The 27,186-nt window shown below is 46.3% G+C and overlaps 1 protein-coding gene across 1 annotated transcript in view; it reads right to left on the bottom strand.

Annotated features, from left to right (window-relative positions):
• The window catches only part of ZCCHC2 (zinc finger CCHC-type containing 2), a 61,251-nt gene extending 34,347 nt beyond the window's left edge, over positions 1-26,904 (bottom strand). The window contains exons 1-4 of the mRNA XM_062201771.1: positions 25,930-26,904; positions 9,517-9,628; positions 6,717-6,793; positions 4,189-4,260 (exon numbers count right to left, since the gene is read on the bottom strand). Of these exons, the coding sequence (XP_062057755.1) occupies positions 4,189-4,260; positions 6,717-6,793; positions 9,517-9,628; positions 25,930-26,904 (1,236 nt within the window). The remainder of the gene's footprint in view (positions 1-4,188; positions 4,261-6,716; positions 6,794-9,516; positions 9,629-25,929) is intronic.
• Between the last annotated feature and the right edge of the window lie 282 nt (positions 26,905-27,186).

The raw sequence follows: 27,186 nt of genomic DNA, 5'->3' as shown, positions 1-27,186 counted from the left end.
AAAAACATGTCCAGTGTTAAGTTTCTCATTTCTGGCAAATATATCACAGATCAGATACACAAAACCAGCAACCTCTTCCAAACCCTCAGGACATAGGAGCCCACCCTGAAGCACCACAGAGCTTCCCACTCAACTCTCCTATGCACACCTTGGGGCTTGCCACGGCACACCATGAGCCACAGCATCAACGTGCGCCCAGACACACTCAGGCCACCCTGGAGTGACACCCACACTGGGCTTCTCTAGTGAAAATCGACACTTTGCACAGCACAATTAATGTTATTTTTATCCTGGAACAGTATTCTGAAAGCGTTACCTCTGTTGTTAGAGTTACCACTTTTTACGCCTTCTGCTTTACATTTTAATCTCAGGTAGTGTCAAACTACCAACAAATGCTATGTACCAAATAAAGAACTGAGCACAAATGCAAGGAGAAAGCTCTCAATTTTCCCGCACCAGAAATACAAGTTAGAGGTTTGTAACCTTCTCCTCAGTGCAATAGAAGTGTTTGCAGCACAACGGGCTACAGACCATGAGAAATCATTCCATTTTAGTTAGCTACCTTAACTTTAAAAGATCCCTAGTAAATTGATTCTTTGTAAAATAAACGTTCCATGTCTTTCAAGAATTCAGTATTAAATCTGACTTTTGATAACTAATCTTTCCTACTAACTCCTGAATTATTGGCACTTTCACTAAAATTAAGGAAGCAATGCAGTGTCTAAGGAGCCATAGAAATGTAAAAACAAATATAGATTGTTGCTTTACATACTGAGCTCCAATTTGAGAAATCCAAAGTAAATATTCTTTTGAAAAAATAAGCATTCTGAGTCTGTGCTTCAGAAATGGAAAAGATAACAAAGGCAGCGTGGAATCCCTGATGTCAGGCACAGCAGACTGTGGCATGTGTCGGAACAGGGCTCCTGCTGGGACTCTGTGCAGCCTGGTTAGGACGGACGGCTCTGTTGGCGTTCCACACAGGGATCATGTCCTCTGACCACTAACAGGAAGAACACATTCTCCAAACAAAGAAATCCCATTCCTTCCAATATTTATGCTTTGATATTAACATTTCAGTAGATTCATGACAGTAGACATGTGTGATATTACCAATTTATGAAAACATGACTTCTACTAAATATCTATACACAGCCAAAGAAAACCAGCTTCGGTGGAGAAGTCACTTTCAACTACTCAATCACCGATGGTTCCTGTCAACACTGACAGAGTCTGGCTCAGCCTCAGCACGAGCTCAGAGAAGGAAATGCTTCAGCACCTGGCTATCACAAACCTGTCTTTAGGAACTAGGCCCAGTGGACAGCAACTCATAAAACTCACTACTGCGGGATTTTCCAAGCACTGCTCACTCACTCACTCAGGACGTAAACATTCCAACATCTACCTTGTCCTGGGCACCGGTTTAGGCTCTAGGACATGGCAGCGAGGGAAGCAGCTCCAACCCACTGCAAGGAGCTGACACTTTGTTAAGACGACAAAGCAGGCAGGAGGGCCAGGTTCTTAAAAGCAGAAAAGGGACCTGAGAACCCTGCCTGGAACTCGTTTTGCACAGCACAGCCCACAAGAACATGGCTCCAACACGCAGCACCGGTGCTGTCAAGGGCAAGTGCAGGCAGCTCTGGAGTGTGTAAATGGCGTTAGGAGGACAGTACACTTCAAAGGGTGTCTTATCACAGGTAGTTCACTGCTCCAAGAACACGTCGCCCACTGGTTCATGTAACTCACATTTTAGAAAAATACTATAATCTATCATTGGCCAAACAGGGAGGTCAATAAATACCACCATTCTGAAGTGTGAACTTACTTGGGGAAGTATTTCGGGGGGCACTTAAGCTTTTGGAAAGATTGTGACTGAAAAAATGAACTTTGTCAAGACACACAATGGCTTTAGCTTAATGCAAGAAATCCAGGGTGAGAAGCAGATGCTGTTATCAGTGCTCCTAGGGGAGGGACAGGCAACTGGCACACACCCTGCCCCACAAATCGGCATCCAGCAACTTGGCCTGGGAAGGCAGCTGCACTAGATCCCCCTGCGAGACTCCTCAGATTCAGATCTGCACCCCTGCAATGCACTCTCCAGGAGTCCTGTCACAGAAAGGACAGCAGAGGGAGGAAGGGACATGAGTGCAGGCTGCTCCCAAACCCAAGTTAAGCCTAGTCATGCTGACTTGCCGTATCTTTTGATAAATGTATTCTTTCAAGAGACAGGAACAGTGTTTGTGGAGGGGCAAGTGAGTGTGAGTGTGTGAGTGTGTGAGCGTGTGAGAGAGAGAGGGGGGGGGGGGTCCAGTCTTGCCTGATCCCCCCAGTATGCCAGCCAGGAGTTCATTTTCATCAGCAGGGCATGCTGCCACTCTGGCATTTCTGACTGAGGCCACGACTGAGCAGAGCAGAGGGGAGCTGGTGTGCACAAACTCACGTTCCACCATTTCCTCCTCATCCACCACCCAGAGATGACACAGCCAAAGGACGAAGCCTGCAGTGACTGAAAATGAACAACACCCAACCTACTCCCATATCCAAAAGCATGCATGTTACTAACTTGATTAAGTTACAGAGAGAACCTGGTTTAATTTGACTATAACCTTGTCTAAATAAGATCGGAGTCGGCGAACTCAAAAGGCTTCCATAGCCTTGGCAACTCATGACAAGAGCCTAGGGAGATTACTGACGCCATAAACAAGAGTGTCAACTGGTCAACAATAGGAGTCACTGTGCACTTACTCCTCATGTAGGATCTCTGTCCTTAATGTGTTGTTCAATGTGAATTAATGCCATAACTAGTACTCAAACAGTATTTTACACTTTATGTTTCTGTGTAGGTGCAAACTGTTGAAATCTTTACTTAATATATACTAAATTGATCTTCTGTATATAAAGAGAATTGAAAATGAATCTTGATGTGAATGGAATGGGAGAGGGATTGGGAGATGGGAGGGTTGCGGGTGGGAGGGATGTTATGGGGGGGAAAGCATTATAATCCATAAACTGTACTTTGGAAATTTATATTTATTAAATAAAAGTTAAAAAAAACAAAACAAAATAAGGCCCAGGAAAATGGCATCACTCAAGTCATCCAGCAGAACCAACACCTGGTCATTGGTTCCTCAGAGAAGCAGCATCATTCACACTACTCACACTCCGCTAGCCGAGCAGAAATCATCTCTGAGCTCCAAGAAAAGATAGAACCACACATGATGAAAAGACAACTCAAAAAACCAGACCTGACCTGAAAGTTTCAGATGCTATAGGTTCAATAATTAATTTACCCCAACTCAGTAACTGAGTTGGGAATGTTTCCTATTTCTGGGGATTTTTGATTGTCTCTCAATTAATGATAAATTTTAAAATACCTGCTGAGAAACAGTTCATTGATCATTTAAAACTATTCTTTCCTTTTCACATTTCACCCATACACTTCTTCAATAAAATCAAACTGGAATATAAAAAACAAGAGAGGGGCCAGCATTGCAGCACAGCAAGTTAAACTTGCAACACCAGCCTCTCACAGATGTGCTGGTTTGAGTCCCAGATGCTCTACTTCTGATCCAGCTCCCTGCTCATGTGCCTGGGAAGGCAGCAGATGATGGCCCAAGTGACAGGGCCTCTGCCACCCATGTGGGAGACCTGGATGGAATACTGGCTCCTGGTTTTGACACCGTTGAGGCCATTCTGGAAATGAACTAGCAAACGAGGAATCTCCCTCTAACTCTACCTTTCAAATGAAAAAATAAATCTTTAAAAACAAAACAAAAAAGCAGGTGAGGATCAAAACAAAATGATCTAAGATACCTCTCACCTCTGCAAGTACGTGTAAGATGTTCCCATTTTCTTCTTAGTCCCAATATTTTAGACAGCCTATTACATGGCAGGGATGGGGTGGGGGGCAGGGGAAGCTGGGACTCAAGAGGAAGGAATAGAGAAATAGTGAAGGGGAGCTGAAGAGCTGCAGGTCTGAGTATGTGGAAACCCCTTCATCATCTCCTCCATTGCTATCACAAGATAAGAACACTTAGTTTAGATGAGATGTTGTTTTCTTCAGACTCAGGTTTGCCAAGTTCTGAACCAGCTGGGACCTAAGCTTCATAATTCATGTTCACTTGGACACTGAGGTGTTGGATTCTGCATATTATGTAAAAATCATTTTAACAATAAAATCTATACTTTTACCTTCAGTAGAAATTCCTGCAGTTCTTGATGGGTTTTTGTTACTGTTGTGACTGAAAGATCAGACCAATTTACCTGATTTAAGAAAAAACACACATATTATATGGTTATTCCTTAGGCAGGACCTAGCTAGAAAAAAGCCTGGTATCAAACAAATGGCCTTACCTAAATTTTATTAAGATTAATAATAAAAAATATAGTTAATCTGGCATTGTCATAATTTCTCCAAAATTACTAAAAATAACTGTACATTGGCATATTTTACTAAAGAAATGTTCTAATAACTCCTTTCAAATTGCATGTTTCTTAAGCTGTCTTACAATGTGATTATATTTCGGTAATTTTTCAGAAAGGAAAATGTCTAACACATCTTTTTGTGACATTATAGGATTCTACAATGATACTTAGGACAGATCTATGTCCCCCAAAAGATAACAGCTCTGTCTCCTGACACAGGTTAAATGAAACAAAAGTAACAGAGTTTACCACCCCTCTTTGGTCACATGGCTTCACATCTGTATAGGATAGACGTTCCATCTTTATCCCAGATCTTTACAATCTAATTAAGAGTCTACAGGGCAGGTATTGTTCCCTTCATTTTCCAGGAATAGAAACTAAAGCTCAAAAGGGTTAAGCTTCCTGAGGTGTGGCCCTAAGAAAGCACAGGAGCTGGGGCCGGCGCTGTGGCTCAATAGGCTAATCCTCCGCCTGCAGCACCGGCACACCAGGTTCTAGTCCCGGTTGCCCTTCTTCCAGGCCAGCTCTCTGCTGTGGCCCGGGAAGGCAGTGGAGGATGGCCCAAGTGCTTGGGCCCTGCACCCCATGGGAGACCAGGAGAAGCACCTGGCTCCTGCCTTCAGACCAGCACGGTGTGCCAGCCGCAGCGGCCATTGGAGGGTGAACCAACAGCAAAGGAAGACCTTTCTCTCTGTCTCTTTCTCTCTCACTGTCCACTCTGCCTCTCAAAAAAAAAAAAAAGGAAAGCACAGGAGCTGAAACTGACGTTTATCATGCAGCCCAAGGCACTCAAGTGTGGCCCTCTAGCAATTCCTATCCTATAATTATTTGAGCTAGGTGAGTATTTGGGTTATGCTAATACCGAGGCCTTGCCAACTAATCATATAAAGAATCAGACACCTGAAAATGCATAGCAAGTTTGATCTAGCAACCCTCAGGCAAAGCTCTCACTACCTGACTCACTGCTTACATGATCTTTAAAGCCCTCAATCCCTGCACAGCTACCTGTGCCAGACCCTCTTCTGACTCTCATGTCAGGGGACACAGGAACGGACAAGACAGCTGAAACCTCCACTGGCTGAGTTCAGCCTAGTTCAGGAGACAGATAAAGCAACAGACACTTAAGAGTTTCCATCAGCGATCACTGCTCCTGAGAAAATGAATAGGGCACGGTACAAGAGGAGGGAAGAGGCGGAGTAACGGAGGTGCCAAGAAGGCCCTCAGAGGAGGCAGCGTCTGAGCCAGATGCCAGCTGCACCTCCCTCTAGGGGAAGAGCATCTCTTGTGAGGGACTGCAAAGCCAGGGAGGGAACCTGCTATGAGCTCCAGCGACACAGGGAGAGCGGGCAAGGCCGAGTATAGAGAGCACAGCGAACACGCGCAGCAAGGGAGGCACGTGCAGATGAGGTCTCCAAGTCTACACTCTGAGGATATGTTCCCCTCGGAGCAGAAGGCAGAGTTCTGAAGTGCACCCAACAACTGTACCGAGCAGGTCAGACACGAGATGGCAGAGGATGAAGACTCCTGCTCTTCGCCAGCTGATCGCCGCCGGGAAGACCTGTGAGAGCCATGAGGGTGTTATCCTGAGATGAAGGAGGGAGGGAGGGACTCCAGGAGAGAGAGATGCAGCTACCCCGTGGTAGCAATGTCTCTGGGGAGGAACGGCACTGAGGAAGCAGGGACACGGTGGCATCCATGTGGCTCCAGGGTGCGTGCACTCCAAACTCAGGAGAAAGGCTCATCAGTGAAGCCCCAGCACAGAGGAACAAGGAAGATGTGGACAAAGACTGCAGCTGGCAGGCAAAGAGGAGACCTACAGAGTCTTATCCTGGGAGTAACAGGACGAGGGCTGAGCGGAGCTAGGCAGTGAGTCAGACCCTGACTGACTGAGGGATGGACGACAGACAGCAATGACAGTTAAGGCAACAAACCAAGAGTGAAAATGTCCAGGAGAAAGGAGAGGAGGAGAAAAAGGGAAGACAACACCCATGACCTGTATTTTTAAAATAATGGCGAAAATGTTTACTTTTAAAAGACACATCTTACCACTTAACTCTCTCCCTAACTCTAAGGCTTATTTCTTTTTAATAAAATTGCCAGAGTAATTTTAATGTGATACAATTTTAAAAAGAAAGACTTGGCAAATCATGCAGTGTCTACTAAACAATACATTTCCCTAATTAAAAACAAATAAATACACAATTTTTCTCCTTGAATTAGCAAACCTGCCATAAGTTTTTCCAAAGGTTATTTAACATGGTAATGGAGTATCTTTTCCAAGTGATTTAGCTTACTTTGAAAGTGTACTCCCAATATTTGTCAGCCCTTTTTCTCTGGACTCCTTTCAACATTATCTTCTCAATGTGTACAGCTGAAAGAAAAAAAAAAAAAAACATACGCTGACTGGTTCTACAGAGACCTGATACACATTTCAGTTACCTAAATAACCCTGTAATTTGACAGGTGCTTAACACATCACTTTCTTCTTTACTACTGGCCTTAACTCTTAAAATGAACAACAGAAGCATAGCAGTGGTCCCGTCCCTCCACGAAGTAATGTGTTCTAATTCCACTCACCCCTAAGTCTGCTGACACCGATGATAAAAAGACACAAAGAACAAAGATGCCTAGAGATAGTTTTCTAAATGATAATCTTAAAAACTTATTCATATTACCACGAATAAAGTACTTTATTCATGGTTCATTCAATTACTTATACTTAATAAGTATAAAGTAGAAAATATCTAGTTTTATTTTTAATTAAAGTGTTAGAAATAATATAACAAGCTGACAATTTCTGCCTAATTAAAATGCTTTTCTCAAACATGGCCCTTAAAATCTTATAATAAAACCTGAACTATAAATATAATGAATTGTGCAGGATTATTGTAGCTAAATTTTTTGCAATTTTAGAGATCAAATAGTCAAATGAATGACATTAAACTTAAAAGCAGTTAGTGTAACTTGAACTAGATAACCATGAAGCAAAGGGACAAATGCTCTAACTACTCCTGTTATATCTTCTTTAGTAAAAATATTTTAGTAAAAGTACTACATATTAGGAAATAAATCACATTAAAAACAGCCAACCTACTGAATGTACTACAAGGACCTAAGAAAAAAGATCGCTGCTCAGGGTGTAACAGAGGAAACAGTCCTTACTGGATACCAGGCGGAGTGAGATCAGAGGCTGATGATAATGAATATGATAAAGGCTGCAGGAAGAAGGAAGGAAAGTAACTGCATTGGGGCTCAGGCGAGCAGGAGATGAGAAAGAGGAGAAGCTTTAGTTCTGCCTGAGTTGAGAAAGAAATTCCAATGGATGAAATAGATTATACAGAGTGACAAAAGTACAGAGGAGGAAATAAGATTGTCATAGGCCATGGGAGGTGGGCAATGAGAAGGCGGTAAGCATAAGACACAGGAAGACGCAGGGAAGCAGCTGCTCATATAAACAAAGGAGGCATCACTACTAGTACTTTGTGGGTCAACTCTCCAAAATAGTGTGTGGTGTGGCTTTCTAGGACAGGTTCCCTTTGTGGGCCAGAAATGTTGAGTGCAGACAAAAGAAAATCTTAAAAGCCAGGTGAAAAGCCCATCTCTCCTCATACCTGTGCAATATTACAAAGGCCACAGTGTAGGTGGGAGGCTCTGCTGGTTCCAAAAGCTACTGCAGGTAAATTAATTACTGAAAATTGGGGCTTCTGGGGCCCACTTTCGGCATAATGATTGAGTTACGGCTTGGGATGCCTGCAGCCTATACTGGAGTGCCTGGTTCAAGTCCCAGCTCCTACATTTCTGATCCACTTTCCTGTAATGAACATCCTAGGAGGGAGCACACAGTGGCTTGAGTCCCTGACACCACATGAGGGAGGCCTGGATTGCATTCCAGGCTCCTGGCTTTGACCTGTGTGTAAACCACTAGGCTTAGGATGGGGGACCTTGAGGTTTTTTTGGTCAGATCTCAGGCTTAGCAAAGAAGTCACTGTGACATTACATGATATGGAAACCGGGCAATAGCTTCAGCCTCAATTTCAAGCTACGCCTGCTGTTATCTATCAGAATGAAGGTAAGCCAAGACAGGAGAGGAATGGTGAGGAATGGTTGATAATGAGAGCCTCCATACACATTTTTTTTTAAAGTTACAAATATAAGATACCACCTTACAGTATTGTTTGCATTTTTATATAATCTTTATGTTTTTCTAAAATCTATTTATTTAGAAGTAAGGACAACCTTCACTGTAAAACCAGATTCTGCTTTAGGTTACTCGTGCATTCAACGGGCTTAGATGGAGTAGTCTATGATTCAAACAGTTTACCTGGAGAGATGGGGGTACTATGACCATCCTGAGTGGAAATGGTAGTTAAGTCCACGTTTTTAACATTAAACATTCAGCCCTATTTTGCCTATGTGAGGAAAAACGAATTCTACAGAAAGGATTATTACTGGGACAAAAAGGAGACATACTGATGTAAATCCAAAATTGTAACTGGGTGTAACGCTCACTACATCTCCTTGGCTCTTCCAAAGCTCAGATAACAAGCAACATTTTCCGTTTCCATTTTTCTCCAAGCACATGTTAATGGACTCTCCAAATGCAAAGAGAATATCTGAATTTGTGTCTTTTTAGAAGGCAATGTCCTCTCACTCCTCCATCCCAGCTGCATTATTGCAGGAAGAATAGATTCGTAGGACATTTCTTCACTTGCTTATAATGAACTTCTGTAAAACTTATTTTTTTCTCAGCAGACACTGAGCACATTCTACAGATAAACTACCACACTGAATACTTTGGGAAAACGATAAAGTCCTTGTCCTCTAGAAGTACACAACCAGGTTTTAAGATACAGCCAAAAAGACAACTGAGCGCAAGGCAGAAGTCACCATGTGCTAGGACAAGCCAAGGGCTATGGAGCACGAGGGGCCCAGGATGCAGACAGAAGTGGGAGGACTGGCTTTAGAGCGACACTTAGCAGTGGCAGGACCTCTCTGCTCCAAAGGAGACTGAGGAGTTAAGAGCTGATCAGTATCAACAGCACCCTGCAATCTTCCCACAGTGGGAGCTTGAAGTTTGCAAAAGCTACAGCATACCTTCTCGCTGAGCTCTGTGAGGCGCCATGGGAAGTCCATCCTGAGGTACTGGGGCTTGTTCTATTAAATTGGTCTCATTACTTTGCATGTAATCACCACGAGCAGAGTCGTTCTAAATGAGAAAGAGGGGGACATTTTAATCCATATCACAGACCTAAGAGTAGTAGTAAGTGCCCTAAAAATAAACCAGAGTCGAGTTCAGGACTTTTAATAACCATGTTAATAGCAGTTTTTAGAGATCAAATGGGTGATTACAAACTACTAGCAGAAAGGCAAAGTGTCAGAGCAACAAGTAAAAGGAGTATCACAATGTTAACCTTCATTTAGCTGCAATATTTTATGAATTTTTTACTACCTCCAGTATCTTGGGACATAAAAAATTGCATATTGCTAAGAGAAAACAACAAGCAAAATTGCATATGACTATCCAGAGCTGCCAGTGATGTCAACTCTCTTCTACAGTGAATCAGATTCAAAGGAGTACACATAGCAGAAGTTACCCTTGACACTAGCCTCCCTTAAAAAGAGCGCTGTACTTCTTGTATCATCATTATACAATTTTAGTGCATTGCTTGGTTTTAGTGCCAGTCTAACAAGATGCTCTGTTAGGAAAAAGTTGTATAAAAGGTATCAACAATATAGGCTAAATCTTTCTCAACAAGAATATGTATGGACAGTGAGTTTACCATTAAAGGGACATCAACTAATAGCAGCTAGCTGTTCTATCCCTGAGTTTGCTCAAACATTAGTCAACTGCACTAAATTTTCCTCCCAGGAGATCTGGGCTGGGAGAAATAAAAAGCATGGCAACCTTACACATAGCTCTCCAGAGCTCAAGCACTGCCATGAACCTATTATTGCTAAAATACACCGGGTAAGCCGAAAGATCAAATAGCCTTCTTCCATCACAACTCACGCCTTACCTCCCTTCAGAATCTTAAAACACTACTCATCAAAATCTCCTCAAGTTTCAAGAACCAATTACAACTTTATAAATCTGCAGTGTACATAGAATGGCAGATGTCCTAAACAGCACTCCGGCCTCAGAATCAGCCCTTAAGGCATTCGGATCTGGCTGAAGATCACATGAGAGTATTTTAGGCATGGAAAGCCAAGACACTCTAGGGGGAAAAAAAAGGACCTAAATGAAAGATCTCTGAGAGTGAGATCCCAGTAGAAAGAACGGGCCATCAAAGAAGGAGGTATCTTTCTCTGAAGGGAGGAGAGAACTTCCACTTTGACTATGACCTTGTCTAAATAAGATCGGAGTCGGCGAACTCAAAAGGCTTCCATAGCCTTGACAACTCATGACTAGAGCCTAGGGAGATTCCTAACGCCATAAACAAGAATGTCAACTTGTTAAGTCAACAACAGGGAGTCACTGTGCACTTACTCCTCATGTAGGATCTCTGTCCTTAATGTGTTGTACAATGTGAATTAATGCTATAACTAGTACTCAAACAGCATTTTACACTTTATGTTTCTATGTAGGTGCAAACTGTTGAAATCTTTACTTAATATATACTAAATTGATCTTCTGTATATAAAGAGAATTGAAAATGAATCTTGATGTGAATGGAATGGGAGAGGGATTGGGAGATGGGAGGGCTGTGGGTGGGAGGAAAGTTATGGGGGGGGAAGCATTGTAATCCATAAACTGTACTTTGGAAATTTATATTTATTAAATAAAAGTTAAAAAAAATAAATCGGTACACTGAATTTTTTCCTAATTGTGTAAAGGAAATGAAGCAAAATAAAAGTCCCAAAGCTTCCCCAAGAATCTCAACTCGAAATGTCTTGTCCTGTCTGTCATGCATCCTGGCCTCCAATGGGTGGGGGTTGCTAGCCACCAGCTCTGTGTCTGGAAATAAAGCCCCAGATCAGATCCTCTCGGGCACTAGGCTCCAGCCTCAGAGGCCATGTCCTCTAGCTGCCTGGGAAGCACAGCGTAGCACTGCCTGAGCAGGAGGGAACAGCCTCTGCAGCCCACAGCCACCTTCTCAATCACCTAGCCTGGCCATTTCCCAACCTTCACAGCACTGTTTTTTAAAAACATGGATGTGAATTATTTAACAAAATAATAAATTATATATATTCAGACCATATAATCTTTCATTACAATAGTTTTGACAGGGAAATGCAAATCAGGACGACAATTAGATACCACTTTATGTCCATTAATATGTCTATTATTTAAAAAAAAAAAAAACAGAAAGTAAGTACCTGTGAGGATGTGGAGACACTACAGCCTTTGTGCGCTAACAAAGAGAACGTATAATGGAGCAACTATTATGAGAAAAGCTGATGGTTCCCTAAAAGTTTTTAATTTTTCCCTAAAATTTTAAACATAGAATTACCACATGATCCAGCAATTCTATTTCTAGGCATATATCCCAAAGAACTGAAAGCAGAGACTGAAACATACTTTGTGCAGCCAATTTCATTCATAGGATTATTTACAACAGTCACATGGTGGAAACAACTCAAATGTCCATCAACAAATCAATACATGTGATATACATATGAACATATATGATATATATATGATTGTATTAGGCAATAAAAAGGAATCAAATTCTGATACTTGCTCTGACATGAATGAATCTTGAAGACAGTATGCTAAGTTAAGAAAGCCAGACACAAAAAAAAGAAATATTACACAACTCAACTTTGGTGAGTTACAGAATCTAATTCATAAAGAAAGTAAAACAGTGCCCAACGAGGGCTGCAGGGAGAGGGGGAAAGGGAAGTATTTAGTGATTGCGGAGTTTCTGTTTGGAATGACAGCAAAGTTCCAGAGATGGACATGGTGATAGCTGTACAACAGCATGAGTGTGTCTGACACCACCAAATTATACATGCAAAAGGGATAAAATAGTAACCTTTGTTGTGTACAAGAGGACTTCAAAAAGTTTATGGAAAATTCAATTAAAAGTTTATATTGATGCAAAAAAATATTTTGAGGGCTGGAGGTGTGGTGCAGCAGGTTAAACCACTACCTGCAGAGCCAGCATCCCATAAGGATGCCAGTTAAGCCCTGGCTGCTCCACTTGTGATCCAGTTCCCTGCTAACACGCCTGGGAAAGCAGCAGAAGACGGCCCAAATACCTGGGCCCCTACCACCCATGTGGGAGACCCAGACGAAGCTCCTGGCTTCAGCCTTGCCCAGCACTGGCCATTGCAGCCATGGGGGACAGAAGATCTCTCTCTGTAACTCTACTTTCAAGTAAACAAATAAATCTTTACAAAAAATTTTTGAACTCCATGAGTATAAGAAGTCTTCAAAAAGATCATGGAAAATGAGTATTATTGAAGCCGGCACTGTGGCATAGCGGTAAAGCCGTGGCCTGCAGTGCCAGCATCCCATATGGTCACTGGTTTGAGTCCCAGCTGCTCCACTTCTGATCCAGCTCTCTGCTACGGCCTGGGAAAGCAGTACAAGATGGCCCAAGTCCTTGGGTCCCTGCACCCACGTGGGAGACCAAGAAGAAGCTCCTGGCTCCTTGCTGTGATCGGCGTGGCTCCAGCTTTTATGGCCAGTTGAGGAGTGAACCAGCGGATGGAAGACCTCTCTCTCTCTCTGCCTTTCCTTCTCTCTGTGTAACTCCGGCTTTCAAATAAATAAAATCTTTTAAAATAAATAAATAAATAGAAAATGAGCATTATGAAAAAATTACTCATGCATTTCAAAAACTTTTTGTACCAATAGACATATTTTCATTCTACTTTCAAAAACTTTTAAGTTTCCTTGAATATTATACATTTAAAAAAAATCAAAGTATTTATGCTGCCTCCACAAACATTATATTGAAGCAACCATGAAAAAGTACTTTGCTTCACAATCAAAATCATATTTTCAGAGTTTGAAGTTAACTTTGAGAATACAACTTGTAGAGGCCAGTGCTGTGGCACAGTAGTCTAAGCCTCTGCCTGTGGTACCAGGTTCATGTACCAGTTGCTCCTCTTCTGATCCAACTCTTTGCTTATGGCCTGAGAAAGCAGTAGAAGATGGCCCAAGTGCTTTGGTTCCTGCACCTGTGTGGGAGACCCAGAAGAAGCTCCTGGCTCCTGGATTCAAACTGGCCCAGCTCTGGCTGTTGCAGCCATATGAGGAGGGAGCCAGTGAATGTAAGACCTCTCTCTCTGTAACTCTGTCTCTAAAATAATTAAATAAAATCTTAAAAAAAAATACAAATTGGTGCCAGCATTGTGGCATAGCAGGTGAAGCCACCACTTGCATCCCATATGGGTGCTGGTTCATGTCCTGGCTGCTCCAATTCTGATCCAGCTCCCTGCTAATGGGCTGGGGAAAATGGCGGAATATGGCCTGAGTGTTTGGGCTCCTACCACCCATGTGGGAGACCAGGGGTGAAACTCCTGGCCTCAGCCCAACCCAGCCTTTGCTGTTGTGGCCCTCTGGGAGTGAACTAGTGGATGGAAGATCAATCTCTTTGTGTCTCTTCCTCTCTGTAATTCTTTCAAATAAACAAATGAATCTAAAAAAAAATGTCTTTAAAAACCCCACAATTTACTAAACAAGGAAAGGCCTCCTGTTTAATAACCTGGTAAGAAAAAGAGAGTTTTGAGTTTCTATTCAAAGACTTAAGTTCACCAAGCCAGGAAAAATCTACTAATTGTTTTTCCTTCCACTCTCAGCATGAATCAATACTACAAAACCACCTAGGATGGTTTAGAAGCTTTATCAAATCCACACAGACCTGGTCTCCCGAGACAGAGATCACAGCTGTGGCGTTCACTGGTCCCAGCAGCCACTGGCTGTCTACCTGTCACTTGTCACACAGGCTTCCCCTTTCAGTGGGGGGAGGGGCATTAACTATACAGAAAGGAATCACACCCACTTTGCCTAGTAAATTCAGTCTCTCGAACACTCAATATGGATGATATACCAGGAACAGCATTTTACAAAGATTAGGTCAAAGTGTCAGGACCATGGTATTTTTCTCTGCTTGGATTAAGAAGTCAGAGTTTTAAAATTCTAAGCCTGCCAAAGCATGCAGTGTCACACAAAGCCCCTAGCACGTGTGGTGTTCTCCCTTCTTTGCCCAAGGGTGGCAGTTCCTGCAAGGGTGGCCTCCTCCAGCAGCACAGCACGGGTTAGTACCAATGAGCCATGTGTCATGTGACTCAGGGGGAAGTGTCACATCACTCAGATCTAACTTTTACACAGCTACAGTCATCACAATTGCACACTTGAAATTTCTTAAGTGTGGCTAAATGTCCCTAAAAATAAAAACAAAAACTCTTCTCTGAAAACACACAATTAGAATGAAAGTTACACTTGCCTCATTTTGTTAGCAAAGGCCAAACTGTATCCAGAATTTATTTTAGCTCATCTATCAGTATTCTACATGTAGTACTTTCATGTGGAATATAAATATTTAAAGTACCAAAACATGTCCAACACAAAAAAACAAGAAGCAGAGGGGCCGGCGCTGTGGCATATGGTAAGCCTCCACCAGCAGTGCTGGCATCCCATATGGGGGCCAGTTAAGTCCTGGCTGCTCCACTTCCAAACCAGCTCCCTGCTAGTGAGTCTGGAAAAGCAACAGAAGATGGCCCAAAGGCCAGGGCCCTGCACCCAAGTGGGAGACCTGGAGGAAACTCCTGGCTCCCAGCTTTGGATCAACTCAGCTCCAGCTGTTGCAGAGCTGGAGTTGGAGCTGGGAGTGAACCAGCGGATGGAAGTTTTCTTTCCTTCTCTCAATATCTCTGCCTTTCAAATAAATATTTAAAAAAAAAAAAAAACTAAAACTAAAAAAAAGCAGAAATATTTTTCTTAGTTGTTAAAAAAAAAACCAAACTAGGGCCCGTCGCAGTGGCTCACTTGGCTAATCCTCCACCTGCGGTGCTGGCATACCATATGGGCGCCGGGTTCTAGTCTTCCAGTCCAGCTCTCTGCTGTGGCCCGCGAGGGCAGTGGAGGATGGCCCAAGTGCTTGGGCCCTGCACCCACATGGGAGAACAGGAGGAAGCGCTTGGCTCCTGGTTTTGGATCAGCGCAGCACCGGCCGCAGCAGCCATTTGGGGGTGAACCAATGGAAGGACGACCTTTCTCTGTCTGTAACTCTACCTGTCAAATAAATAAATAAAAAATCTTTGGGGAAAAAAAAAAAAACTAAACTAAATTTTCTATCATCTGAACTTTTCGCACTCAGCAAACAAGACTTAGAAAGTTAACATTATCATATGCGGGGCTGATGTTGTGGTGCAGGGAGTTAAGCAGCCACCTGCCCCTGCTGCTCCACTCTAATCCACATCCCTAATCTACCTGGGAAAGCAGTGGAGGATGGTCCAAGTGCCTGGGCCCCTGCCACCCATGTAGGAGACCTGGATGAAGCTCCTGGATCCTGGCTAGGACCTGGCCTAGCCCTTGCTGTTGCAGCTGTTTGGGGAGTAAACCAGTGAATGGAAGCATGCTCTCTCTGTCCCCCTCTCTAACTCTGCCTAGCAAATAAATAAATCTTTAAAAAAAAAAAAAAAAGTTAACACTGGCATATAACAATGTTCTATTAATCATCTGTGGCAGATAAAAGATAGCCAAAAATTGTTTTTGTTTGGCTCTGGGTTGGATTAGACTTGTGTGGCAAACAGACTGGAATGGCAGCAACATTTGGATAAGCTGAGGTACTCACAACCTCTTGGATTCCTGAACCTTCAGGTGAACGAAGAGAGAGGGCAAGAGACACCATCAAGGTGCCAACTCCGTCTCCAGACACGCAGAGCACAGATATGCCCCTGATGTTAGTTACCTATTTAAATTCACGACCCACAAAACTGTTAAGAGATGGTAATAATATACTTGTGTTCTAAAATTTTCACTATTTTTGTTTAACTGAAAAGTAGAGTAACAGAGGGAAAACGGAGAGAGAAATCCTCCATCTGTGTGCTGGTTCACTCCCCAAATGCCCACAAACACTGGGGCTGGGCCAGGCTAAAGCCAGGACCCCAGAACTCCATCTGAGTCTCTCACGTGGGTGGCAGGGACCCACGTACTTGAACTAACATCCATGGCCTCCCAGGCTGTGCCTTAGCAGGAAGCTAGAATAGGGAGTAGAACTGGGACTTGATCCCAGGCACACCAATGTGAGATGCAAGCATCCCAAGCAATGGCTTGCCACTGCCTCACAATGTTTGCTCCAAATACTATGCTTTAAGTCATTAAATTTTGGGGTTATTTGTTACATTATGCATTTTAAATTCTCTTGTTTAAATAACCAAAGTTACAACCAAAGCATATGCCATTATTATTATTATTATTATTATTAGACAGGCTGAGTGGACAGTGAGAGAGAGAAACAGAGAGAAAGGTCTTCCTTTTCTGTTGGTTCACCCCCCAATGCAGTGCGCTGTGGCCAGCGCACCGCGCTGATCCGAAGCCAGGAGCCAGGTGCTTCTCCTGGTCTCCCATGAGGGTGCAGGACCCAAGCACCCGGGCTACCCTCCACTGCACTCCTGGGCCACAGCAGAGAGCTGGACAGGAAGAGGAGCAACCAGGACAGAATCCGGCGCTCCGACCAGGACTAGAACCCGGGGTGCCGGCGCTGCAGGCAGAGGATTAGCCTATTGAGCCACGGCGCCGGCAACATATGCCATTATATAACCAAGATTCATAGAAAATCTTACTTTGAATGTTACAAAATGATTATTAGAAACATTATTGAGATGTCAAATTTCATCCATTTTTGTGGAAGAAGACCAAGGAAAACAAGGAGAATTTAAGGATTAACTTATCACCTGCCTCTAACTGCAAAGCTATAAAAGAGGTGAAAGTTTCGTTACTCAATGAAATGGCAACCCCAACTCAAAGAAATGCCCTGAATCACCTATAGCACCTGATGGGAAGCAAGCTCTGGGGTGAAGTGTTACAGCTGTGCTGAGAGGTGCAAGACCAATCCATCAATGGCTCAGAAACGGCATCACAGGGATTTCTACACGATCACAGGCTCATGTTCCATGTAACTTACCTATTGTTTAGCTGAATTAGGAACCTGGGCATAAGGTGATTCAGCAGGAAAAATGCAACAGAATTAGCTATCTTAACCCTGAGCAATGTATACCAGCTACTGAGCCGCAGCGGGGTACAGGTAGGAGTCACGACTTGCTGAACCCATGTACACTTTTTGTAGTCACAGCCCACAAATCAGACCTGGCTGCTCCAGCAGCGGCTGTGCAAGTTCTTCTCTTAATACATTTGTGAACTAATTGTGGCTGCCTGTGCAAAGTGAGTGGAGCACAACAAGAATGTGGAGTGAACTGAACAAGCTAGGCAGGGAAACTCTTCCCCATCCTTCTCTACATATTTCTGGGGAACACCACACATTTATTACAAACTGGAAATATAAATTGTTGATGTCATTGTCTTTTTTTTAGAGACCTTAACTTGTAGGTTGCATCATTTGGGAAGATGTGGCAGAAGAATGCCAACACAAAAGCCTACTGGAGAAGGGCAAAGCAGAAAATAAAAGTAAAGGCAGCAGTTTTTGCCCAGGAATTGGCCTTGTTGTTTACCTGGTAAAGCTTCCTTCGTGCATCTGCTATTTCAGACAATGCCATCTATTAGCTGATAGGTGGACTGGGGAATATTACCAACTCTGCATTGGATCACAAAACAACAAAGGTATGGGATCCAGACAAGGATAGAGGAATGGCTTCCCAGTGTGACCAGTGTTGGGGATGGGGGATGGGGAGGCCTCTTTAGCTCCAGCATCTGTGTCTCTGCTCTCAATACAAAAGGGAAAACATCTCTTCTTTCACCTTGGGAACCTGGAGGCTGAACCAGGAACTGCTGCTCCAGGATATTTTCAGCGTGTCAGAAGCTAGAGAGGTAAACGGGCTTTTCCCCTCTCAGCCTATCTCTGACTGTTGCTGCCTTCACCTTTACAACCTTACCCACTGGAGAAGACAGCAAGGCAGAGCAAGGGATCCTCAGGCAGGAAGTGAGCCCCTGCCAGAGCAGGAGAGCCATAGCACTTAGCCTTGGAGCAAGAACACTCTTGGAACCATGCATGAAGGTAAGCTTACAGAGCTTAAAAAGGATCTTTGGCAACAAATGACTTGTAAGTTGGTAAATACAGTGCTGGGAAACACTGCATTAGGATTTGTGTTTAATGCCACCTATTTGAATAGGCATTTTCCCTAAACTAAAAAAAAAGACTCAAAACTCAATGCCATCAGGCAACCTCTTCATGAAGACTTCTTTCTAAAGAAGCAAGTACTCTCAAACACTGTAGCATTTGTGTCACACGCGACCAAGCTGTCCCTCCCCCTAGGATGGCTAGTGAATTTCAATTATTTGATACCCAAACAAAAACCAATTATACTGCAGGAAAATATTCCAACTTAAACATTCCTAACAAGAAACATAAAAATTCCACAACACTTTCATTATAAAGTGCTCACTTCAGTAGCCAAAGTTAGTTTCTGACTTTCTAATCATGGGTGAAGTACTGTCTGAATCTAACTCCCATCACCCCTCAAACAGATCATAAACTGCACAGCAAACACTAGAGGCTTCCGACAGTCACTGTCCAAACAATGAGAAGACAATGATTTATGACTTGTTCACCCTATCAAAATGTACCACCACCAGGTTTGCACCAATTTATGTGCCTCATATACAAAAATTTAGTGAATTTAGGCACTGCAAATGGTTTGACTTTGAAAGAACAGTTAATAAGCACAACTACTCAGTACTCACTCCACTGCAGATTCAGTTTAAATGTATAGTTTTATGCTTTCTAAGAAAAATTCCTTTATTATTTCAAAACAATTTGGTAAGTATAATTCAAAATAAGAAAAAAAAAAAAGGAAGGATTCCTCCCTGATATACTTTGTCTTAAAGCAATTTATCACATGGGTATTTTTGGAGCTACATGTGAGAAGCCTAAGTATAAGAAATTATGGCTGAGCACTTATGACATATGTGATGCTGATGAGAAATAAGATATGATGCCCAAGGGTCAATTTTATTCATTGAAAATAATACAAAGAATCTTCTACCAGAATATATGTGCTACCAAAATTAAAAGGCAGCAAGGAATTTTACTGGATTGTCCCAGTGATTGGTCCAGAGAACATCATACAAGAGGTGATGGGATAAGCCCAGCCTTTAGTGAACAGCACACGTCAGACCTACGGGACAGAGGGATTTTTGAGTCCCAAGACTTATTAGAGAGGCAGGGTCCATCAGGCACTGAAAGAAAAATGTAACAGGATTTAATGTATTGCTTCAGAAAGATACAGCTGGTGACAGAACCCAAAAGATAAACAGGTAGAAAGACAGAAAGCAGGGGAACCAGTGAGGAGGCTGTCAAAGTCCAGGCAAAGTCTACCGCAAGACTGTCGGCAAAAAAGAGGAAAGGGCACATTTGGATCCCAGGGGAAATTAAGCTGTGAGGTTACTGAGCAAGTTAGGGTGACTGGAAGTGAGAAGGCACCCTAAATAACTACATGTGTCTGGAAGATCTTTTAAGTCAATGACGTATTTTTTAAATAGAAGAAGTTTAAACTGACAGCTGACACAGCACAGGCACTGGCACACACAAATACTCGCGGCTGTCACACAACCTGTCTGCCACCCATTTTTTTCATCCCACCTCCAAGCCCCCTGTAACCCAAGCCCTACTGTCTCCTCAACCCTACATTTCTGTGCATCCCCTGCCACCAACCCCTGCTGATGACATTCTCACTTCTGTTTACCCAGCATTTTCACATGTATCATCACATTCACTTTCGTAAGAGATGACCTCCCTGATGGTGGGAAGACTCAGTAACTTGTCAAAGCGACCTTTTCAAAACCTAAATCTGACCTCAAACTAAACCTCGAATGAGCTTCATTTTGAAGGGCTCAGACATTTAGAAGGGAGGTAAAGGCCAAATGCACCCTGGAGTACAGGAAAAACACAAGGAAATGGACTGGGTCTGCCTCCACCACCTGTAACTTAAAACACCACAAAGCCCTTCCCTTCCAGGTCGGCTGTGTATGCAGACAGCACCAAAAAGCTCTGGTACACACAGTACTCCACAGTGAAAAATGAAGTCAGTAAAACTGAATTTGTCTATTTTGACAACAGCGAAAGATTTGCTTCTTGTTTAAATAACTATTTAAACAAACATTTCTCAGGGAAAGACAAAAATATTAAATAAGCTTAAAAATAACCAATTTAATAACTTCCGTAAAAATGGCATGAAAATCTTCCTTAATTATCCATGAATTCCACTGTGTACTCAGAACAAATAAATATGTAACTTAGCTAAAACAGCTTTAAATTATAAAATAGTTTCCCAGTTATTTTTAAAAACTGGATAGATTTAAGACAGTGACAGTTGAATGGGAATTGATAACCCAATCTAAATCACCTATTTTCTCCATTTCCATCCCCAAATCCAATAACGGGAGAGCATATCTTGATTTGTGACTTAGAGGACTGCTTACTCTCAGCTCATCTGTGGCATCCCAGCACCTTACAACAAAAGGACTAACAAAAATAACTGCCCCAACTAAATGTGTCTCAAACACCATCTTTTCAATTACCTGTCTTCCTGAACATCAGTCTATTCAGAGGGAAAGTAATAATAAATAATATACAAAATACTCCAACATATAGACTGTTGTTAAGTGGAAAAAGAAAAACACTGTGGCCAGCGCTGTGGTGTAAAATACTAAGCCTCCACTTGCAGTGCCAGCATCCTATATGGGGACTGGTTCAAGCCCTGGTTGCTCCGAGTCCAATCCATCTCCCTTTAAATGTGCCTGGGAAAGCAGCTGCAGCAGATGGCCCAAGTACCTGGGCCCTGGCACCCACATGAGAGACATAGAAGAAGCTCCTGCCTCCAGGCTGTGGTCATTTGGGGAGTAAACCAGCAGATGGAGGATCTCTCTCCTTCTCTCTCTGTATCTCTGCTTTCCAAATAAATAAATAAAATTTAAAAAGAAAACACACATACATTCTTGAAAACAATCTGGAGACTGTGTCTTAGTGGATGAGAAATACCATTGAGCACTCATTTCAGTAGATAATTCCTATTCAAGACAGTCTATGAATTATTTTGCAGCCTATCTCACTAATTCAATCACTAGGACCTCAAAAGAAGTTTATCCTCCATATTAGAGATCAGCAGCCTGGTTAATGTCACAAAATTAGTGGTAGAACTGGAATTTAAACCTTGATTCTAGTTCTCTACTAAACATGGATGTTCCTCTCAAGGCCTTTGGATAGCCTCTACAACACACTTCCTGTCCCCTCGCCACGGAGAAAATACGAAATGGGAGTTTTAAAAAATGGAGAGACTTGCTAAGCCAAGCAATTAAGCTTTGAAGATCCTGAAACAATCTCGAGAACACCCATTCCAATTGTATTAACCACTAACCATGACTATGACAGTGTACACATTTCATGTTTCTTACATTTTTGTGTTGCTAGTTGGGGGACAGATGCACAAAATTGGAACTAATCTTCACGATGAAAAAAGTACCTTTATGAAGCAAACAGAAAGCTATCATGTCTTGTTTCGTGTTTTTTCAACAAAACTAGCATCTTTTAAAATATTTCTCCTTTTTTGTGTGTGTGTTCCTAACACACATTAATCTGGCTTCCTGACAACCAGTGTTGGGCTGGTGTTGTGGTACAGGGGTTAGCCACCATCCACAATGCCAGCATTCCACACCACAGCGTAGGTTTGAGTCCCCACTGCTCTGCTTCCATCCAGTTTCCTGCTAATGCACCTGGGAAGGCGATGGAACACTAGGACCTCTGTCACCCATGTGGGGGACCACAATGGAGTTCCTGGCTTCTGGCTTCAGCCTGGCCCAGAATAGCTGTTGCAGCATTTGAGAAGTGAACCATCAAATGGAAGATGGATCAATTGATTGATCTGTGTGTGTGTATATATGTGTGTTTTTCCCTCTCTGTTGCTCTATCAAATAAATAAATAATTTTTTTTATAAGTTGTGGGGGTGAGGGGTAAGGGTGGGTGTTTGGCCTGGTGGTTAAGCTGCTGCTGGTTGGGATGCTCACCACCCGTATTAGAGTGGCCGGATTCAAGTCCCAGCTGTGCTACAAATTCCAGCTTCCTACTAACACAGACCCTGGGAAGCAGTGGTGATGGCTAACTGGGCTCCTGCCAACCCAGTGGGCTATATGGACTGAGTTCCAGCTTCATAGTTTCAGCGTGGCCCTGCCTCAGCTACTAGCATTTAACCACAGATGGGATCCCTCTGACCCGTGCTTCTCAAATAAAATAAATAGCAATTTATAAAACCAGTGTTTTCAGCTATGCGCTACATGCAGCCCGTAACTGTGTACCACAGACCCACATCAACCATCCGTGTTTCCAAACACACTGCTAATGAATGTTCGCCCCAGTGCTCAGGACCTATTTGTTGAATCTCAAGCAAGTTACTAGCAGTGCATGGCAGCTCTGAAGAACATGAAGCTTATTTACAATTCTCCTAAAAGGAATGCCAACATTTAAGCTGTAGTCCAAGGTAATGACACAAAACAATCCACATCACATAGGAAAACTCTTGAAACCTAACTTTTCAAAGCCAAAACATATTTCTTCAATCTGCCTCCGTTTTCACATCCCATACCAGTATTCCAGTGGTGATCTGTGGACTTGTCATTCAGCTATCAACACTGGAATTACGACAAGTCACTAACCAGCTGGGGGCCCTGGGCAACTCCAAAGCATACACTCTACCTGTTCCTATTCCTTTTTTTCCTTTTTTTAAGAAAGGCTGATTCATATTACTTACTGATACAAACCCCGGGAGAGCAAGGAACACTATTCCAGGCTGTTTTACTTAAAGAGAAAATTAGTTTTGCATTATCCACTTGGTAGGGAAGAAGGCACGCGGTTTGCAGTGCCAAAGGCCTTCACTCAGCAGGACGAAAATGAATGACTTGCAGGCAATAAATAAAGTCGCATACTTGCGCCTAAAAGGTTACTTCCGGGGCAGTAAATCGCTGCCACACGCGTTTCCCACTCCCGGGGTCGCTGTCACTGCCAGCGGCCCCAGAGCACAGTACTCGCGGCTCCGGCCCGGTTACCACCCTTGCCGGCCCGCACCCCGGCCTCCGGCCGCACTGCCCCGGGGGCTCCCGGGGACCCGGCCGCTCAGCCCGCCCACCCGGGGGCGGGGCCGGGCGCCAGTCACGTGGGCCGCGCTGCGGCCGCCATTTTGCAGGGCGGGGGAGGAAGATGCCCGCGGACTGGCTCAGGTCGCCGTCTGCCTCTCGCGACGGCGGTCACGCGGGGGACGCGCGAGCCCGGGACTCCTCCCTGCAGGCGCAGAGGTGGGCCCCCAGCCCCGGGTGCGCCTCGGCGGAGGAAGCCCGGCAATGGCTGGGCTGGGCTGGGCTGCGGCCAGTCGGGATTTCAACCAGCCCACCCGCATCTGGAGTGACAGGCCGGGAGCAACAAGGTCCGCTAAAATGCCTTTCAGGCCAGCGCAAGCCACAGCCGGGGAACTCGGAGGCCACTCTAATAAGAGAAAAAACAATGGGCCGGAACAATCTAAGGAGACACAGACGGTCCGCTGCCGAACCCTGAGCTGTCCTAGCGTCCAGAAGCAGCCTCGGCCGCACCTGCAGTAGGCGTGCCCCACGGCTGCGCCCCCACCTCAGCGCAGGGCCAGGGCCGCAGCACACGCCACGTCCTGGGAAGTTGAGATGTGCTGGAATGAATGGCAGGAGGCCTGGCCTCGCCTCGTCCACTCCTCCTGGCACTCAGTGGCCGCCAGTAAAGGCCACGCACTGCAGTCCAGATAAAAACCTCCTTACTCTGGCTCGCACGCACATCTCCCCTTCATCTAGCCCCCTCACAGCGCCGGCATTAACATCGAAATCTACAGGGGTAAAAAATCGAAAATAGTGGGGTACGCTTGCAGGAGTGGTGCGCGTGAGGCGACACAAGCTGTGCCACGGTGGGGCACTCCTCAGACCTACAACCGAAGGCTAGCTTTGCCAGGCACACGCCACTGCAAGGAAAAACTTAAAATATTTAAGCATTGTTCCCCTAGCCATGCTTTCTCCTCTGAATGTAGTGGTGTGCGGCATCTATCTTTTTGGATGTGTTTTAGTGAGTAGGCTAGGCTTTTAGCTGCATGACACACGTGTGTATGCCAGTAGTAAACGGGCACTGAGACAGAAATCTTTCAGTCTCTCCAAGAAAACCCTCAGTGACTGCACCTGAGTCTGATAAAATACGTCCTCAGACACATCACTCACTCCGCTAACGCGTCATCCCAAACCCAGGGGCTCCGTCTGTATTTTCCCAGCCCCCGAACACACCGACCCCATGGGTTTTGAGTCCACACAGCCGTTAGTGACACACACGGCTCAACGTTCCTTCTCGCGTATTGCAGACGTAAGACGCGCCGCACGAGGAAGGGGAGAATCCCTTTCCCACTACAGCATCCCGGATCACCTAGGTGGAAAGCATGGCATCCAAATCAGTCCCTTTCAACACCACCGGGCCGCGACAAGGAACTCACTCAAACGGGCTCCCCGCTTCTCCGCTCAACTGTCGCCTCCCAAGGGCCTTCAGGGCCTCGGCTATTTATTACTCGTTTGCTTTCGTGACTATAAAAACTCATCGCCTCTATTTAATGTCTGCGACAAGTGGCTCGTCTGGATTCTACTGCGTTCCGGTGTGTCCGAAGCCCTTGGGGAGAGCATCACTGCCTATAGCAGGGCCCAACAGACACCCCCACCCACATCTGTAGGCATACACCAAACCCCACAGCGAGCGGATGAGGGCGCGACCAGGCCGCCCTGAAGGGCTTTCCTCACCCTCAACTCGCTTCCCAGGCCTGCACGGCAGATTTCTCCTGGGAGCACAAGTTCTCTGAACACAACCCCCTCGACTCGGCACACGTGGGGGACCAGGGCGAGGCAGAGCCGGTGCGCCGCAAGGCCAAGGCTCTGCCGGGGCGAGGCTGCGCCTTGCCCAGAGCCTCCTCGGCGTCCACACCTGGTGCCGAGAGATGCTCAGAGCCCAATACGTCCCAAGACCCTTCCTCCGAGAGGGGGCCCCGAGCTGGGAGCCACCAGTCCTCCATGGCAACTCCAGCCCGGAAGACTTCTAGAGCCTTCTGTGATGGCGGGTGGCAGTGTGTGCACCGCCGGGGAGGGGAGGGGTGGTGGAACTGGGTGGCCCAGCAAACCCGAGAGGAGTACTCCGGGACCAGGGATTCCGAGCCACCTGCGCGGGGCTGCGGCTCGGCCCGAGGGTGTCCGAGAGCGAGGCCGCCGAGGCACGGCCGGCACCACGAGTCGCTGGGGAAACCGGCAAGGCGGCTGAGGCGAAGCCATGGTGAAGAGCAGCACAGGATCGTCCAGGGCCCCGAAGCCGGGCCGAGCCCGCCGCCCGACCGGGACGCGCGCTTACCTGGGTCCTGGAGCCGGCAAAGTTGCACGGCTCCACCTCCGCCTCGTCCGGGCCGCCGCGGAGCGCGGTGCGGAGTCTCTCCAGGTGCTCCCGCAGGGTGACCCGCTGGTGGAAGGAGAAAGCCGGGTGCAGCGAAGCCATGGTAAAGAGCAGCAGCAGTTCCTCCTGGGCCCTGAGGCCGAGCCCGCCACCGGACCGGGACTCGGCGCCGCCGCCGCCGCCTTCCGGGCCAGAGCCGTCCTTGTCGGCGTCCTGCTCCCCCTCGCCGTCCGCCCCGCGGGGCTCGTCCTCCGCGCCGCCCCGCGAGCCCTCGCCCCGGGCGGTGCGCAGGCTCTTGAGCACCGAGTCCACTTGGGGCAGCAGGCGGTGCAGACGGCCGGCGGCCTCCCGGTTCTCCGAGCCCAGCAGCGCCAGGTAGACGATGAGGCGCGAGCGCACGGCGGGCTCTCGGAAGTCGGCCAGCGGCCCCGGGTCCGAGAGGCCGTTGGCCTTGGCCTCCGAGTCGCGCAGGTAGTGGTAGTCCTTGCGCGCCAGGTCCTCCAGGCACGAACCGAGGAAGCGCAGCTCCAGCGGGTTGCACAGGTCCAGCAGCCCGCACATGAACTCCAGGCGCTGCGCCGAGCCCAGCACCAGCCCGAACCACTCGTACACCCGCTCCTGCTCGCGCAGCGCCGCCGCCGGCCCCCCGCCGCCGCCCGGCATGCCCGTCCCCGCCACCGCCGCGCCGCCAGCAACAGGCGGCCCGAGCCCCCGGGGCGGCGGCGGCGGCGGCAGCGGCGGTGGCGGTGGCGGCGGCGGCGGCGGCGGGGGGCCCCGCGGTGGGCCCGCGGCAGGCGGCGGAGGCGGCGGGCGGCAGTCGCGGCGGCGGCGCGGCGGTGCCTTCGCGCCCGGCCGCGCGTCCGCCTCAGGCTCCTCCGCCTCGGGCGGCGGCTCCGTTGGGTGCGTCGGCTTCAGCGGCAGCTTCATCCTCAGCATCCTCGGCTAGGGCGGCGCGGACATGCGAGCGGGGGCGGGCGGGAGGGGCCGAGGCGGCGGCGCGGCCGTCAGGAGCGGGGCCCCTCCATGCCGCCGGGGGAGGGCCGGGGCCGGGGGTGGGTCTCGGCCGGCGAGGGGGGCGGCGGCCGGCCGGCGGGGTCGCTGGCGTCGTCTTCCCGGGCCGGAGGCGGGGCGTGCCCGCGGCGGCTCCTCCCCCTGGGCTCCGCGCCGGCTCCGGGAGCCCGGGTGCGGGTGAGAGCGAGCGAGCGAGTCCTCCTTCCG

Source organism: Lepus europaeus, chromosome 9 (assembly GCF_033115175.1).
Source record: "Lepus europaeus isolate LE1 chromosome 9, mLepTim1.pri, whole genome shotgun sequence".
Classification (NCBI taxonomy): Eukaryota; Metazoa; Chordata; class Mammalia; order Lagomorpha; family Leporidae; genus Lepus; species Lepus europaeus.
This window is presented reverse-complemented; position numbering and strand designations above follow the sequence as displayed.